The 16292-nt window shown below is 37.4% G+C and overlaps 1 protein-coding gene and 1 long non-coding RNA gene across 12 annotated transcripts in view; one reads left to right on the forward strand and one right to left on the reverse strand.

Moving 5' to 3' along the window:
• Window positions 1-4160: 4160 nt before the first annotated feature.
• On the reverse strand, window positions 4161-10429 carry TMEM17 (transmembrane protein 17). 4 transcript variants are annotated; one of them, XM_074332043.1, is made up of 6 exons: window positions 10294-10429; window positions 8723-8876; window positions 8559-8603; window positions 6959-7062; window positions 6676-6789; window positions 4161-5742 (listed from the first exon to the last, which is right to left on the reverse strand). In XM_074332043.1, exons 4-6 carry the CDS (start codon window positions 7052-7054, stop codon window positions 5464-5466), a joined length of 489 nt encoding a protein of 162 aa, XP_074188144.1. In that variant the 5' UTR covers window positions 7055-7062; window positions 8559-8603; window positions 8723-8876; window positions 10294-10429; the 3' UTR covers window positions 4161-5463. The 4 variants fall into 4 exon arrangements, with proteins under 4 accessions (XP_074188144.1, XP_019573264.1, XP_019573259.1 ...); XM_019717705.2 differs by lacking the exon at window positions 8559-8603; XM_019717700.2 differs by lacking the exons at window positions 8559-8603; window positions 8723-8876 and having other exon boundaries at window positions 10294-10426.
• The window catches only part of LOC109438107 (uncharacterized), a 98708-nt gene continuing 90023 nt past the window's right edge, over window positions 7608-16292 (forward strand). For 4 of the 8 annotated variants that reach the window (XR_012496378.1, XR_002136337.2, XR_012496377.1 and 1 more), the window contains exon 1: window positions 10408-10544. This is a non-coding gene — a long non-coding RNA (uncharacterized LOC109438107). Of the gene's footprint in view, window positions 7764-10131; window positions 10256-10407; window positions 10545-15767; window positions 16098-16292 lie in introns of those variants that run through there. The other 4 variants (XR_012496380.1, XR_012496381.1, XR_012496382.1 and 1 more) reach the window with 4 other exon arrangements.

Genomic DNA, 16292 nt, shown 5'->3' on the forward strand with positions numbered 1-16292 from the left:
ATATTATTGATTATATCCTTACAATATTATTGACTATACCCTACATCCCCATGACTACTTTGTAACAATCAATTTGTATCTCTTAATCCCTTCCCATTTTTCACTCACTCCCACCCCCCACCCCCAATATGGCAACTATCAAAATGTTCTCTATCTATGAGTTTGTTTTTGTTTTGTTTATTTTATTTTTTAGATGCCACATGTAAGCAAAAATCTCATTGCATCTATCTTTTTTTTGTCTATTATTTTCTACTTAGCACACTACTCTTTAGGTTCATTCATGCCACTGCAGATGTCAATCACTTCCGTGGCTGAGCAATATTCAATTGTATATATGTACTGCCTCCTCTTTATCTATTCATCCATTGATGGACACCCAGGCTGCTTCCACATCTTGCCCATTATAAACAATGCTTCAGTGAACATATGGATACATTTGTCTCCTTGAAGTAGCATTTTGGGTTTCTTCGGATCAATACCCTGAAGTGGGATTACTAGGTCCTTCTTTGTCCCTTGTTATAGCCTTCGTTTTAAGATCTATTTTGTCTGGTACAAGTATTGCTACCTTAGCTTTTTTTTTTTTTTCCATTTTCTTGAAATATCTTTTTCTATTTCTTTACTTTCAGTCTGTGTGTGTCTTTTGATCTCAAGCGAGTCTCATGTAGGCAGCATATGTAAGGGTCTTGTTTTCTTATCCATTTAGACACCCTATCTTTTTATTGGAGCATTAATCCATTTACATTTAAAATACTATTAATAGATAGTAGTTATTGCCATTGTATTCTTCATGTTTTTGATTTTTTTTTTTTTTTTTCGTTTTAAAGAAGTCCCTCTAATATTCTTTGTAATACTGGTTTAGTGGTGATGAATTCCTTTAGCTTTTTCTTGTCTGGGAAGCTCTTTATCTTTCCTTCAATTCTAAATGATAGCTTTGCTGGGTAGGGTAATCTTGGTTGTAGTTCCTTATATCTCATCACTTTGACTATTTCCTGCCAATCTCTCTGGGCTGTAAAGTTTCTGTTGAGAAATCAGATGCCAGTCTTACGGGAGCTCTCTTGTAGGTAACTTACTGCTTTTCTCTTGCTGCTTTTAAGATTTTCTCTTTGTCTTTAACCTTTGGCATTTTGATTATGATGTGTCTTGGTGTTGGCCTCTTTGGGTTCTTCTTGATTGGGACTCTGCACTTCCTGGGCTTGTATATCTCTTTCCTTCACCAGGTTAGGTAAGTTTTCTGTCATTATTTCTTCAAATAGGTTTTCAATTCCTTGTTCTCTTTCTTCTCCTTCTGGTACCCCTATGATACAAATGTTGGTAAGCTTAATGTTGACCCAGAGGCTCCTTAAACTATCCTCATTTTGGGAGATCTTTTCTTTTTGCTGTTCTGATTGGGTGTTTTCTGCTACGTTATCTTCAAAATTGATTTGATCCTCTACTTCACCTAATCTACTGTTGATTCCCTCTAATCTTCATTTCAGTTATTGTATTCTTTATTTCTGACTGGTTCTTTTTAATGTTTTCTATCTCCACTTTTATGTTTTCTGTCTCTTTGTTGAAGCTATCCCTGAGATCATTGAGCATCCTTATAACCAATGTTTGGAATTCTGCATCTGGCAGATTGCTTGTCTCCATTTTGTTTAGTTCTTTTACTGGAGCTTTGTTCTGTTCTTTTATTTGGGACATGTTCCCCATTTTGGCTGCCTTCCTGTGTTTGTTTCTATGTAGGGCTGCTATGACTCCCAGTATTAGTATAGTAGCCTTATTTAGTAGGTATCCTGTGGGACTCAGTGGTGCAGTCTCCTTGGTCACCAGAGCTGGGTGCTTTAGGTATGTCCCTTGTGGGGGGTTGTGTGTGCCCTCCTATTGTAGTTGAGCCTTGGTTGCTCTTTGTACATCAGTGGGAGGGATTGACCCTCAGGCTGATTGGTGCTGAATACTGGCTGTGACCACAGTGGAGGAGCTGTAGCGCAAGGGCTCACTCACCTTACAGAGCAGGGTTTGCTTCAGTGGGGCTCTGGTGCATTCCCAGTCTGCCCTTTGGGTATTTTGTCCTTGGAGGTAGCCGGGTGATTCTCAGGCTTGGTCCATAGTTGGCCACCAAGCGTGCCAGCCCTGGAGCCTCCTGGGAGGGGCCCCATCACAGGCCAAGTTTAGCAGCAGCCTGTGCCCTTCCCGTGACCATCTGGTATGAGCTGCAAAGCAATCTGCAGATGGTTGCTGCCTGCACTGGGCTTGGAGGTGCCTTGAAAAGCCAGTCTGCAAACCATGGCCAACCATTGCTCGTGCCAGGCTTAGGGCTGCTCAGCTAGAGGTATGGGACATGCTGAAGCCAGCTGCTGCCTTTTGGGGTTTTGTGAACCTTTGAGAGATTTTATGAAAGTCTGCAGCATAAGCTAAAACAGGTTGTTTATGGAGAAAAACCAGTGAAAGCGGCTTGGGTGTGTCTGAAAATTGGGTGGGGTGTGGTCTCAGGGAATCACTACGGCAGGGGTGCACAAAGGGTAATAGCCCATTTGATGGAAATTCAGGTATGGTGTCTGCCTGGGTCTGCTCGCAGGGAGCGGGAGGGCTGAACAAAGATATAATGGCTTTAACCAGCTCCTCCCTTTGGGAGAAAGCCACCCCTCCAGTTATCACCCTGAAGTTAGACAATTCCGTTCCTTCTCATATGTCCCTGGTGCTTTTTTCAAGCTGCTGCCCCAACATTGGAGCTCAGAGCAGGTGAGTCTCTCAGTGAGTAAGTCTGTGTGCAGGTTCTTTAAGAGGAGTGCCTAGGACTGCAGCTACCTTCTGGTTTACTCAGCCACAATGTCTGCTGGGTTTCACAGCCAGAAGTTATGGGGAATTCTCTCTTCTGCACTGCCAGGACTGGGGAGCCTGGTGTGGGTTTGGGATCCCTTGCTCCTCTGGGGGTGGGGGGGAACCTCCACAGTCAAGTTATCCCTCCTGATTTTTAATGGTCACACATGGGTGTGGAACCAGCCCATTCCACATCTCTGCCCCTCCTGCCAGGCTCAACGCTTCTTCTCTATGTCCGTAGTTGTGGCACTTTGGTTCAGCTGGACTTCAGGTTATTCTCAATGATGGTTGTTCTGTAGTTTAGTTGTAATTGATGCGAGCCTGAGAGGAGTGAGCACAGCATTTACCTACTCTGCCACCTTGACCAGAAATCTCTACCAAGCTATTAATCTCTTAATTCTAAATTAAAGTTTAAATGTATTAGAGTCTCTGCTTTTTAAAATAAAACTCTGGAAACAATTGTTAAATAGAAAAGACTTTCTTGGTCATCCTCTTATTTTATCTGCTATGTAGATTTAGTGTTCTTATTTTGCATTTTCTTATATAATCACCCATCTATTCCTATCTGGAAACAAATGCAAAGAAATGTAAGTTTTAGAATACTTTCCACACAGAATTCTATTTTGAATTTCAAGTTATTGGAGCATACCTAGTGACTACTTTTGTATGAGGGAAAGGTTAATTAGCCAATGCATTAGGGGAAAATTTTTGACTGAACTTTGTAATAATAAATAGCAGAAATAAAATTAGCATAAATAGTTTGGTCAGGTGTAATTAAGAGTGGGAAGTGAAAACATTTTCAAAAACTAAGCAATGTAAATAAGGCAAAACATAGAAATCTTAAGATGAGCATGAATCAGAGAGAATAAAATTGGAAGAAAACAAATTTTAATGTAGCTACAACTGTTTCTCAGTAAAATACATTACTTATAAAGCCACATTTCCCTATAGAAAAGAAATATTACATTTGTCCCCCCTTCCCTGCAGTTCTGCTTTCCACAGTTTCAATTACCCATAGTCAATTACAGTCCTAAAATATTGTCCTAAAATATTAAATGGAAAATTCCATAAATAAGCAAGTAATGTTTTAAATTGTGCGAATGCTGAGTAGTGTGATGAAATCTTGAGCTGTCCAGCTCAGTCCTGCCTAGGATATGAATCATCCCTTTAACATCTCCACACAGTAGATAGACTACCCACCCATTAGTTAGTTATCAGGTTGACAGTCAACAGTGCTTGTGCTCAAGTAACCCTTATTTTACTTAATAATGGCCCCAGAGTGCAAGAGTAGTGATGCTGACAATTCGGATATGCCAAAGAGAAGCTATAAAATGCTTCCCTTAAGTGAAAAATTGCATACAATATTTTGAGATTCCACAGTCACAGAACTTTTATTACAGTATATTGTTATACTTGTTCTATTCTATTATTATTGTTAATCTCTTACTGTGCCTAATTTATACATTAAACTTTATCATAGTTATATATGTGTAAGAAAAAAGCATAGAATATATAGTGTTGGGTACTATCCGAGGTTTCAGGCATCCACTGGTGATCCTGGAACGTATAACCCAGATAAGGGGGAACTACTGTATATTCCTTAAAACAATCCAATAATCACTTAAAAATAAAATGTTCAGTACACCGAAGTAATTTTATTCCTAACAGAATTTGCTTAAACAGGTTTTTCCTATTAGCAAGGGAACATGCTCATTTAAGACCATGAGTATAGTCCCTTTGGCCATGTTAGCTCTTACCGTATACTAATAGGCACCCATAGGCTTGGTTTTCAAATCAAGCCTCATGTGAATTTATTGGGTATAAGGCAGTTCTTCAGTGAATAATGATTTTAGTAGACGAGATCACAAGGATTAATGTGCTTAGTACAGTGCCGACTACATAGAAGGCTTTCCAATATATATTTTTCCTCCTTCCTTCCCTTGTAACTCTGTAATAAAAATAACAAACTCATGACTCAAAAGAACTGTACAAGACAAGAATGATTTGTTGCAGCTACTTTAACATAAATATTTTATAATTTATAGGAAAGACATTTTGCACACCACCATCACCATAAATACTGAACATGGTTTTACAAAAGTTACAATTTTATGATAAAAATATTTCCTAAATACCATGATAATCCACCTGTTTTCTTCGCAACCTCAGTATAATAGCTAAGACTAGGGTTAAAATGTAACCATAGCAGACATGAACATTTGGTGTCTTTGTTTACAAATGTAGTCTAATACACCAGAATATTGACAAGCATTTCCATGTGCTTCAGATATACTGCCAGCATATGGATAGCCAACAAGTTTAAAAGAAATATATACATTTCTAGTTACAGGTGTTAACTAGCAATATTACAGTAAAGCTGGTAAACTGTGGCCACCACCACAGCATTTTACACATCTGAGAAAGTTGACAATAAACTAAAAATTAAGTTATTTGGCATCAGGTGAACAACGTCTAAGCTTTAGGGTGACTTACTGCTTTTGTGTACTGTACAGTCTTATCATTGACCCCAAATTTGGAATTTCAGAATCAGAGAGTATATAATTCCAAAACTTGCTTTGTCCTTTATCTCATGCTAGAGCTCTGATTTTTCTTAACTTTTGCAGTCTTCTGGAATGATCTTTAAGATTTTCACTCAACAGCACTGGGTCAAATCTCTTCTATACAGGATCTCATTGTTCTCATGCCTCCTCTATTTGCAGAAAGACGGTCAAAGTCTTGGAGGTGGAAACGAGTTGCCAACTGATTTACCATTTTCCTCAAGGTAAGAAATGCTGAAACAACTTGGAAAGTAAGGAACACAGTGAAGATGATGTGTACCGCTTTTTCCAAGGGCAGATTTGTTAGGCCTTCATTAAAGAGCAAGAAAAGAATTAAAGGCAACTGCAATAGAAGGCTCAAAAGCCAAAAGCCAGCCAACTCAGGCACCTGCAATGACATATATTAAGAGTAATCAGATCAGTGAAGTACACTCTTTTGTTTACATAGTTAAGTAAGTACTAACATTACTGTGAACCTACATTATGAGTTCTGTAATTCAAAAGGAGTATAACATGGTCCTTGTCCTCAGAGAATTTACAGTTTAGATTAGAAGAGAAAACTAATGTATATGACAATCCTAGACTACTACGCCTTAGTGAATAATTAAATGCACCACTTAGTGGTACAGACTAAATGCTACAAGAAATAAGAGAGTGATTAGGGTAAGTGAAAGAAAGAAATCAGGATGGAGGCTTTTAAAGTTGAGTAGAAGGAGGAAGAGGCAAGAAAGTAAGTAAGCAAAGATACGGGATGAGCATGATTGGGAATCAACATGTCAGCCTGGAATGGATGCTTGGTTTAGGAAATAGCAATCAATATAGTAAGATAGACTGGGTGGGGCCTAATTATAAAGGGCCTAGAAAACTTTAGAAATATTTACCCCTAAGCACTGGTAACTATAAATGCTTAGGCAGCATGATGATTCAGAAAACATGTGCCCTGCAAAGGAAAAGAGTTCATGACTTCCCCCCATTTTCTTATTCAGGATCCAAATAGACATGTTTAATTGACCAAGTATTTTCAAGACTGGTGAGAAGAGGGAAAATTACCAATTCTTAAATGCTTACTATGTTCACGTACATTACATAAATTATTTCATTTAATCCCAACAAACCTCTGAAGTAAATATTTTCCCATTTTATATATGAAGAAACCAAGTCTCAACAGATTAAGCAAACAGTCCATGGTGACCGAAGTGGTAAAGTTGGAGCCAGGCTTTAACTACAGGCCTTTGCTCCTTCTACCACATCTCACTGCCTTTTCCTTACTGTAAAAACCTTACTGCATTTGTGTGTAGCATAGTGAGGAAGAAGAGCTTACCTTTTCCTGTAGGTTACCCATGTAGCCCAGATACAACCTGATAGCTTCAATTAAGGTTATTAGGATGATAACAGTGACCACAATGAATTTGTAGTAATCAGGCAAGATTGAGTACTAAAAAAAACAAAAATAAACATGTTTGTAAAATCTCACATATAGTAAAATTGATCTGAGATGGAAAAAAATATTTAGAACTTTTACTTTTATTGACAATATAACAATGCCAGTTATGGGTTATAATGCCAGAAGAGACCTCACCAGACGTATTAAAACACAGGCTTACCTTCATCTGAAGCATCACCATGCTGCTCACCCACCAAAGTGGGAAAAAGTAAGTGTTAAAATAAAGTGACATCTGCAATGCCAAACTGGAAACCATTTCATTATCTACAGGAGAGAGAGAGAGAGAAAAGTAACAAATTCTTAATCCCGGTCTATGTCCTGTAGTACCTTAGAAATTTGTAGTTCCTCAACAAAACTACAAATTTCAGGCTTATTTATAATCATTGACAGTGAAAGGAAATATTCATCATCATGCTATTTAGTTTGTATAGTGGATACTTGGGTACATTTCATGTTTTTCAATTACTTTATCATTTTGCCCTTACTGCTGACTTTTCTTGCACACTATAGATTAAACGTAGAATATCAATATGAATCCTCTTGAAACACAATAATCATCATTATACCTTCTTTGTAGAGTTCTATGTAAAGGACCTATAAAATAAACTCATAAAATACATAAAAACTACCTTCTCACATATAAACTAGCCCTGTACAAAAACTAATCTCTCCGAATTATAATTAGACACACACCTCTTTAAATATACCACAATCCCACCCATTCATTAATACTCAGTTCAATACCACTTTTTCCCATAAATCCTTTCTTGCTCAGATCCCATCTAGGTACTTCTTTCTCCTCTAGGTACCTATAACTCTAACCTGTATATAAGAAGTGCTAGAAAAGAACCACACTCCACTCACTCAAGACACAGTCCGGTATACTAAAGAGATCACATGCTTTGGAGTCCAAGTAAACCTGGAGCTCCCCAAACTTTCCTGTAACTCTGGATGCCACGCTTGAAGTAAGTTATTTAACCTCTTTGAGCCTCAATTTGTTGATCTATAAAGTGGTAACATTAAAATAACCTCACAGATTGTTTGTGAGGATTAGAGATAATATAAATTATTTCACCTTAACCATGCCTGGCACCTAAAAGGCTCTCAATAATATTAGTCTACTTTCCTTTTCTTTCACTTATATACAGCTTCAGTGTAAGAACAGACCACATTCTACCCAAATTTGAGACCCTCATAGACTCTAGCATATTACTTTACCATGGTAAATACCAAATATGCATTAACAGAAAGCATGAACTAATGAAAACGGATTGTCATAAGGACATTATCAGTGTAAACCTTCGTGATACATGAGTTTCATTTATTTAAGACTTATTATAGAATATGTTTTGGTTTTATGTAAGGGAGAAGGGTCCTAAAATACGAACTTTATTTTTTAAATTGAGTCCTATGCATACTAAAGTTTAGTAAATTCTAACAATTTAGGAGCAGATATATATTTTGAAATCAATTGCTCTAAATGTAAGAATTTACAAAGGCTCTAAAATAAATTTTTAAAAAACAGATTTCTTCTTTTTCTCTACAACTTAGTATTTTATGTGTCATTTAATAATTTTAAAATATAAGAAATAATCATGGTCTCACAGCAATAAGGTTTCCTTTAGCTCCAAGAATATGTCTGATTATTATGATTTACTTTTAAATATTGTTATGATCTACTTTTGGTTGTAACTGTTTATTAAATTACCATTGATAAAAGAATGAATTCTTAACATCTGTTAAATCTGAAGGCAACTTACCATCCTAGGATTTTTTTTCATAACAACAGTACAACTCTTGGTCAGCTGTGGATATGGTAATGATAAACATAATTATAGTACAAATAATCAAACCCACTTCAGATCCACTAAGCAGAAAATGTAGAAAAATAATGATAAATTCGTTAAGCTGAAAATGTTAATACCTTTGGAGCGGAAACTGTAGTCCACTTTCGCAAGGAAGTTTTTTTTCTTTTTAACTTTTGAACATGAGCATCTTAAGAGTTATGCTATGTGTATATTTCAGCAGATGAAATTTATAATCATGCAGTTGAAAATCAAGTTAATATGTAAATGAACCTTGAAAGCACAAGAAATGAATTTACTAAATTTTGCAAAAGTACATGTTAAGTTCTGTAAATGGAATTTAAATTAAAACATTATATAATATAATCAGGGGTAAGTAAACTACCAGCCAGCTGCCTGATTTTATATAGCAAGTGAGCTAAAAATGGTTTTTCACATTTTTAAATGGTTGGGGGAAAAATAAGCGAATAATGTTTTGTGACACTGAAAATCATATGAAATTCAAATTTCACTGTCTTTATTTATAAATAAAGTTTTATTGGAAAACTGCCGTGTCTTTTCAATTACCATTATCTATACTGTAGCTGCCACAGAGACCTGTGGCCTGCAAAATCTTAAATATTTACTATTTGGCCCGTTACAGAAAATGTCTGCTGACCCATGGTACCTTGCATTATCAGATTTTAGAGCCTGTTAAGCTTTAGCTTTAGAATCAGAGATGTAAAAACCTAATTTTTCACATTACGTTTTTCTCTGTACATACTAAATCATGAAGAAGCCTCAATTTGGGGGACCTGCAAGTAATCAAGTTGAAAAAAATGCAGCTATGGGAATTAACTTTACTTTTCTCTGATCCTTTTGAAAATACCTAAACCAAGCAAAAGGGAATGATTTCTATTTCCAGCAGAATTAAGTGATAAAAACTGGGTTTGGTTGACAGTATGAGGTCTATATCGTCATAATTTAAAAAGGGAAAACTGTTTTGGAGGAAATTGTGTTATCACTTGTCTCATGTTAAATGTATTTTGTTACCAGATTTAGGGAAAGAGTTTATAAAGGGGAACGAAAGGAGAAGGTGGGGAAGTGGGGAGAGTTTTGTTGAAGGCGATGCTAGTGTGACCATTGTCACTATGGAGTGGACAGTGGTTTAAAATGACTCATTTAAAAAAAATCTTTCCATCTCTTCTGCCAGAAAACCCCCTTGTGGTGGAACGTACTTGTTCTGCTAGGAAAACAGAAAAGGAAAAGTATATTTTACTGGGGTTGGGACGTGAGGAGTGGGAAAGGGTGATTCCCTCTATCCAAGTCAGAAAACCAAGGGCTGACGTCGCAAAGGAAAAGCAACGCTGGCCTTCAAAGAGGGTGAGGGACTTGATGTGTGCTGTGAAGGCGGCTTTCATATTTTTATTTTTTGACGAAGATCAGCTCCACCTCAGCTGCCCAGCTTGCAATTACCTGGCCAGGCCGCGGCACGATCAGCCCCGGACTGTCCGGGTATCAGGGCTGAGATACGTCCCAGTCCCAGCCCCAGCTCTTGGCCCGGCCTCTCCTCGAAGGTGCTTCACCCACTGCGGAGAACCAGCTGAAGGCGAAACCGCCATTTTAGGTCTGGGCAAAATCTGGCTGCTCCAAAACCCCGCACCAGTTTCTCGGTGAGCCACACACACTGCTCTGGGCCTCAGCCACTCACCCGGACTTTCGTTGTACTCCGGCCCAGTCCGGTTGGAGTCGCTGAACACGGTCCGGCTGAAGTTTCCCAGCCGCAGACGGACCGAATCCGGCAGCTCCATGCCCGGGCTTCGGTACCGCGCACAGCTGGGTGTGCGGGCGCAGCCCAGTGCTGCGGTTCCCACAGCAACCGGGTGGTGCTGGAGCCCAGGGCGCACGCGCAGCAGCACAGCGCGGGTCGAGGTACCGGTCTCGATCCCGCACGCCTGGAAGGTAGGTGTTTGTGGAAAGCCGGTTCCTGCCAGGCACCTTAGCCAGGTGCGAAACGACAGATTCCTTAGTCCTGTTTTAATCCCCAATGTCTAAAAACAAATAGAAATAATCATAAATGACCTGAGGTTGGATTGTGATACATGGACCCCTCATACCTTGTTGGTGGGGTGCAACCTTTCTGGAAGGAAATACAGAGTGAATGAAGGGCTTAAAGAATATTCATGACCCAATAGCTCCTATTCTAGGGATATATATGTATAATATATAATATTCCTAATAATATATAATATACTTAGAAGAGTGTACATATGTATATTCACTATATATGTGTGTATATGTATATATACATACATTTGATTGAATACATTGCAACAGCTTAAAAAATGCTTGCATCGAATATTTGATAAGGATTAACTTTAAGTAAAATTAAAAAAACAAGTAAAACTAAATAGAAATGTACCTAACTTAGCAAAATGTGTGCATGTAAATATGTGGAGAGCTGAGAGGAGGAGGTAGCACAAGCACTGGTTTCAAAAAAAGACTAGAAGGAAATAATTAAAAATGTTGGTAGTTATTTCTGGATAGTGGATTTTGGCTGATTTAAGTTTTTAAAAACATTTCTGTGTTTTTCAGCTTTCTCTCAAATAAGATGTATTATTTTTTTAAAAGCCACTGAAATATAATATGCTTTTCAATCTATGGTTGGAAATCTATGTATGAGAAGGGCCTATAAGTTATACACAGGTTTTTGACTGGCAGGTCACTATCACTAACCCTCGTGTTGTTCAAGGGTCAACTGTACAGAAAAGGGCACCAACTGAATTTATGCTTGTAACCAGCACCCAGATCAAGAAACAGCCTTACCAGCATACCGAGAAGCTCCCCCCTTCCTATTCCCTAAAAGTCACTAAACCCCCACTTCTAACTGACCTTTCCTGTTTTCTACAACATAGTATAGTCTTGCCTATTTTTATGATTTATATAAAAGTAATCATATAGTAAGTGCTATTTTTAAAAATCTGGCTTTTTAATAATCAAAATTATTTTAATGAAACTCTGTCATATTGTTGAGTGTAGATTCTTTTTCCTTGCTGTGTGTGACCATAACACAATAAGTTTATTAATTCTGTTGATGAGCATAGGTATTTTCTAGTTTGGATCTATTATGAATAGTGCTGCATTTGGTGAAAATATGCTTCTCGGTGAACACTTGCATGTACTTGTGCTGAGTTTATTTCTAGGAGTGGAATTGCTGGCTTATGAGGTGTGACCCAGCTTTAATACATGCTGCCAGCAGTTTTCTAAAGTGATTGTACTAGTTTCTGCTGCCTCCAGCAGGGTATGAGCATTCCTGTTGCTCTAAATCTGTCACCAACACTTCCTATTTTCCTTCCTTTCCTTTTAGCCATTCTGATGGGTATGTGGTGAACAGTATTATTTTTACAATTAAAAGAAAAACCTCAGGTATTTATATGAGTATAAATGTCAAGAGGAAGTTATGGGAAGGAATAGCTACATGGTTAGAATTTCAAAATAATTCAGCAAATGTTGATTTCGTTTGTACTACTTTTTGGGACACTGTACTAGGCTAAATAGGGATATAGTCCCTCCCCATCAAGAACTTCAGCCCAGTGAGAGAGTGAGAGACATGGCAACAAATAAGTACAATACACATTCGGAAAGGAACACAGATGAAGAAGCAGTTAATTCTAGTTGGGGATGTTAGGGAAAAGCTGGCTGACTTTTGCTTCTTTTTAAGATGGATCTCAGGCCTCAACATCCTCAGAAAGGCTTCCAGGACTTTCCTGAAGTAGGGCTTAAGTGCCCTCCTCTGTGTTTCTCTCAACATCTTCCTCTGTGTTACTTTGGTCCCAGTGCTAGTCACACTATGCTATTAATATAATTGTCTATTTGTGTCTGTTTTTTTTGCTAGTTCTCAAGCTCTTTGAGTTCATAATGGGCTTTCATCTTTATATCCTGAACACTAGAGTACAGTTCCTGACCTAGAGTGGGAACTGGATAACTACTGAATGAATAAAGGGAATGAAAGTTCTAAAGATCACTCCCATATCTTCCCATTTCTAGTTCAGAAACTTAGCCAGCCCTTATATAAGTTTCACTCTATAGAATGGAGAATTTATATGTTAAAACACAATGAATTATAGCCATCAAAAAAAATTTTAATTTAGCAACAAAAAAATCAGTTTTCATCTATTAAATTAACCAAGATTTTTATAAAGGGCACAGTGAAGCAGGAAGCTTCATGCTCTGCTGATTGAATTATAATTTGAACAATCTCACGGAGGTAAGCAAATCAGCAATATTTATGAATTGCCTTGAAAATATTCCTGCCTTTAATGCAATAATCCAAATTTTAAGGCTCTATTTTAGGGAAATAATCATAAACACAAAGTTTTATACATCAAGATATTGCTTCCAACATTATTGATATTAGTTAAAAAAGTAAAAGGTGGGGGAGCATTTGAAGTGCCTACTAAAGAGGGGAGTTAAGCAGATTATGATATTCATGATGAAGTGCTGAGCTGTAGTGGAAAGGATGCCCTTGGAATCAGAGAGAGCAGGGTTCAAATCCCCTAACATTCTCATTTTACCATCTAAGAGCTGTGTGATTAATTTCAGACATTTGTTTTGTAAAGTGAGAATAATGATAATTTATGTTATGGTTGATGTGCAAATTATATGATTAAATAGGGCTTTCTATAAGTGATAGCTATCATTGACATTTCTATTTAAATAATATTTACCACAGTGGAGTAAAATCATGCCAGTATCTAATTTTTTGAATTCAACTGTACCTATGAGGCAACACCTCTATTACTTTTCTAGTAAAGCCAGAGGATGTGATTAACCATGTTAACTAAATTTAAATCAAGGCCTGAGTGAATCTTTTAAAGATTTTTTTTCTCTCTAGCATTGAAAAAAGAGGTGAAACACCTTGTTCAGATTGCAATTATTACATCAAAATCCTTGGGGGAAAAGTTGACCAATTATGGGTATTTTTTTCTTTTTATTTATCATTCAAGTTTCCTGTAATAAACATGCCTTTCATAGTTCAAAACAAATCTTATTAAAAATAAATTGAGAGGAAGGGGCAATGGTAGTACAAAAATATATTATTAGAGAGGATTTTTTTTTTTTTAAGATTTTACTGGGGAAGGGGAACAGGACTTTATTGGGGAACAGTGTGTACTTCCAGGACTTTTTTCCAAATTGTCGTCCTTTCAATCTTAGCTGTGGAGGGCACAGCTCATCTCCAGGTCCAGTTCCCGTTTCTAGTTGCAGGGGGCACAGCCCACCATCCCTTGCAAGACTCGAACCGGCAACCTTGTGGTTCAGAGGATGCACTCCAACCAACTGAGCCATCCCAGAGCTCAGCAGCAGCTCAGCTCAAGGTGCCATGTTCAATCTTAGTTGCAGGGGGCGGAGCCCACCATCCCTTGCAGGACTCGAGGCAACCCTGTGGTTGAGAGCCCACTGGCCCATGTGGGAATCGAACTGGCAGTCTTCGAAGTTAGGAGCATGGAGCTCTAGCCGCCTGAGCCACCGGGCCGGCCCCTTAGAGAGGATTTTTGAGAGGAAAGGTATTGTGATTCGGAAAGAATCCTGCCATTATTGATGTCACAAATGGTCCAAGGGGCTAAAACAACTTTCAAATATTATTTTGTTAGTTGATGCTCACCAGGGGTGCCAAAAAATGTATACACATTTTAAGAAAGGAAAACAGCATTAGAATTGTAATACTCAATATATACCAATAAAAAAAGATGAATACAAGTCATGTTTGACTTCCAAGAGGTGCTCAAAGTGGTTACCAGCAGCGTCCAGACACTTCTGATTATGGTGAACCATTGTTTGAGCAACGTTGACCAAAGAGTCCACTTGTATTCACTTTTTTAGCACCCCTGGTATATAGGCAATCACATAGTGAGAACATGGATTCAAGAGCCTAATATAATTTAGGTTTCCTCTATTTTAGACCTATCACTCAGAATATAAAGAGAGGAGTATAGAGTCTCTGTTCTTAAAATCATGGGAAGATTAGTAAATAATCCCAGCAAGATTAGTAAATAATCCTATAAATTGTTTACTTCCTATGCCAATGTTGATGGTCAGAGTAACAGCTGCTTCCCCAATAATTGTTTAATGTATTTCATTGGGGTTTACTTACATTTATAGTTTACTTTCCTAAATATTTTCACAAAAATTTTGAGCTTAGTATATTGGTTTGTTTCTCTTTGACAAGAGGCAAAGTTGTCTGGCAGTAATATATTATACTATGTGACAAGAAACTAATTGGGGGAGTCATTTAAATTACTCCTTGGCATAATAAAGATATAAATTCTCTCTACTTGATACTAATAAAGAGTTTAGAAACAATATTTTTTAAGGGAACATGTTCAATTTATTGCCTTAAAATAATATGTGAAACATTTGTAAGAATTTAGACAAGTTTAAAAGATAAGTTGTATATTTGGATAGAATATCTTCAGATATGATTCCACATCAGCATTTAAGAAATCTTTAAATAACCTGAAATATAATCTTATAATCCTCAAATTGTTAATGGCTAATCAAAACCTTTTTGAATCCCTAGTACAATATATTCTATTCACAGCACTTTTCAAAGGTTTATAAGAAAGAACCAGGCTATGAATTACATAAAAAGTCAAGTCTCATGAAAGGAATTTTTCTTACTATATTAAGTGATATTTCAAGGCTGACTTTAGTATTTTGTATTCAAAGACATCCCTATTGAGCATTTTTATTAGAAAATTCTTTCCCTTTTCAAATGCTGTTTATAATAAGTTTTTGGTTCTGTGGCATTTCTTTGTGTTAGCCTACCACAGTGCTCCTCTGTTATAGTAAGCTGCTGCTCCATGTGTCAAACTATGTGGGAGATGGGAATGACAAGCCCAGGAAGATCAGTAAAGTAAAACCTGCTTAAGGAAACCTCAGATCTCTCAAGTGAATTGTGATACTGATTAGAAGCAAGTGGCCATTTTATTGAATAAGTAATCAGTTCCAATTTTAGTAATGATAGCATTACTGTACTAATAACATTTTTACATTACACTGTTGTAAAATGTAAATTATGTTCTCCTTTCTGGAAGAAAATTAATCTTTACTTTTTATTAACTATAATGAAATATTGTCCCTCCCCCTACTAAATATTGATAAATCATACTCTCTTGTTTGTTTTAGATTATGGTTCTGTGCTTTTAACAAATATATACCCCCCCACACACACACACACAAGGTCTGACAAGTTCAAGAACTCATCCTAGAAAAAGTGCTACATACCTCATTGCTGAATATCACTACAGTCACCTTCGAAGTACTCCCCTTGGGAAGCTATGCACTGATGCCAGCACCTAGTCCACCCTTCAAAGCAATTTTGGAACTCTTTTTCTGGAATGGCCATCACAGCTGTCGTCATATTACTCTAGATGTCCTGAATGTCATCAAAATGTCTTCCTTCCAATATTTGCTTTATCTCCAGGTAAAGAAAGAAGTCATGGGGGGCCAGATCAGGTGAGTAGGGAGGGTGTTCCCATACAGTTTTTTACTGGCTAAAAACTCCCTCACAGACAGTGCCATGTGAGGTAGTGCATTGTCGTGATGCAAGAGCCATGAATTGTTGGCGAAAAGTTCAGGTTGTCTAACTTTTTCATGCAGCCTTTTCAGCACTTCCAAATAGTAAACTTAATTGTTTGTCCAGTTGGTACC

Source organism: Rhinolophus sinicus, linkage group LG05 (assembly GCF_036562045.2).
Source record: "Rhinolophus sinicus isolate RSC01 linkage group LG05, ASM3656204v1, whole genome shotgun sequence".
NCBI lineage: Eukaryota > Metazoa > Chordata > Mammalia > Chiroptera > Rhinolophidae > Rhinolophus > Rhinolophus sinicus.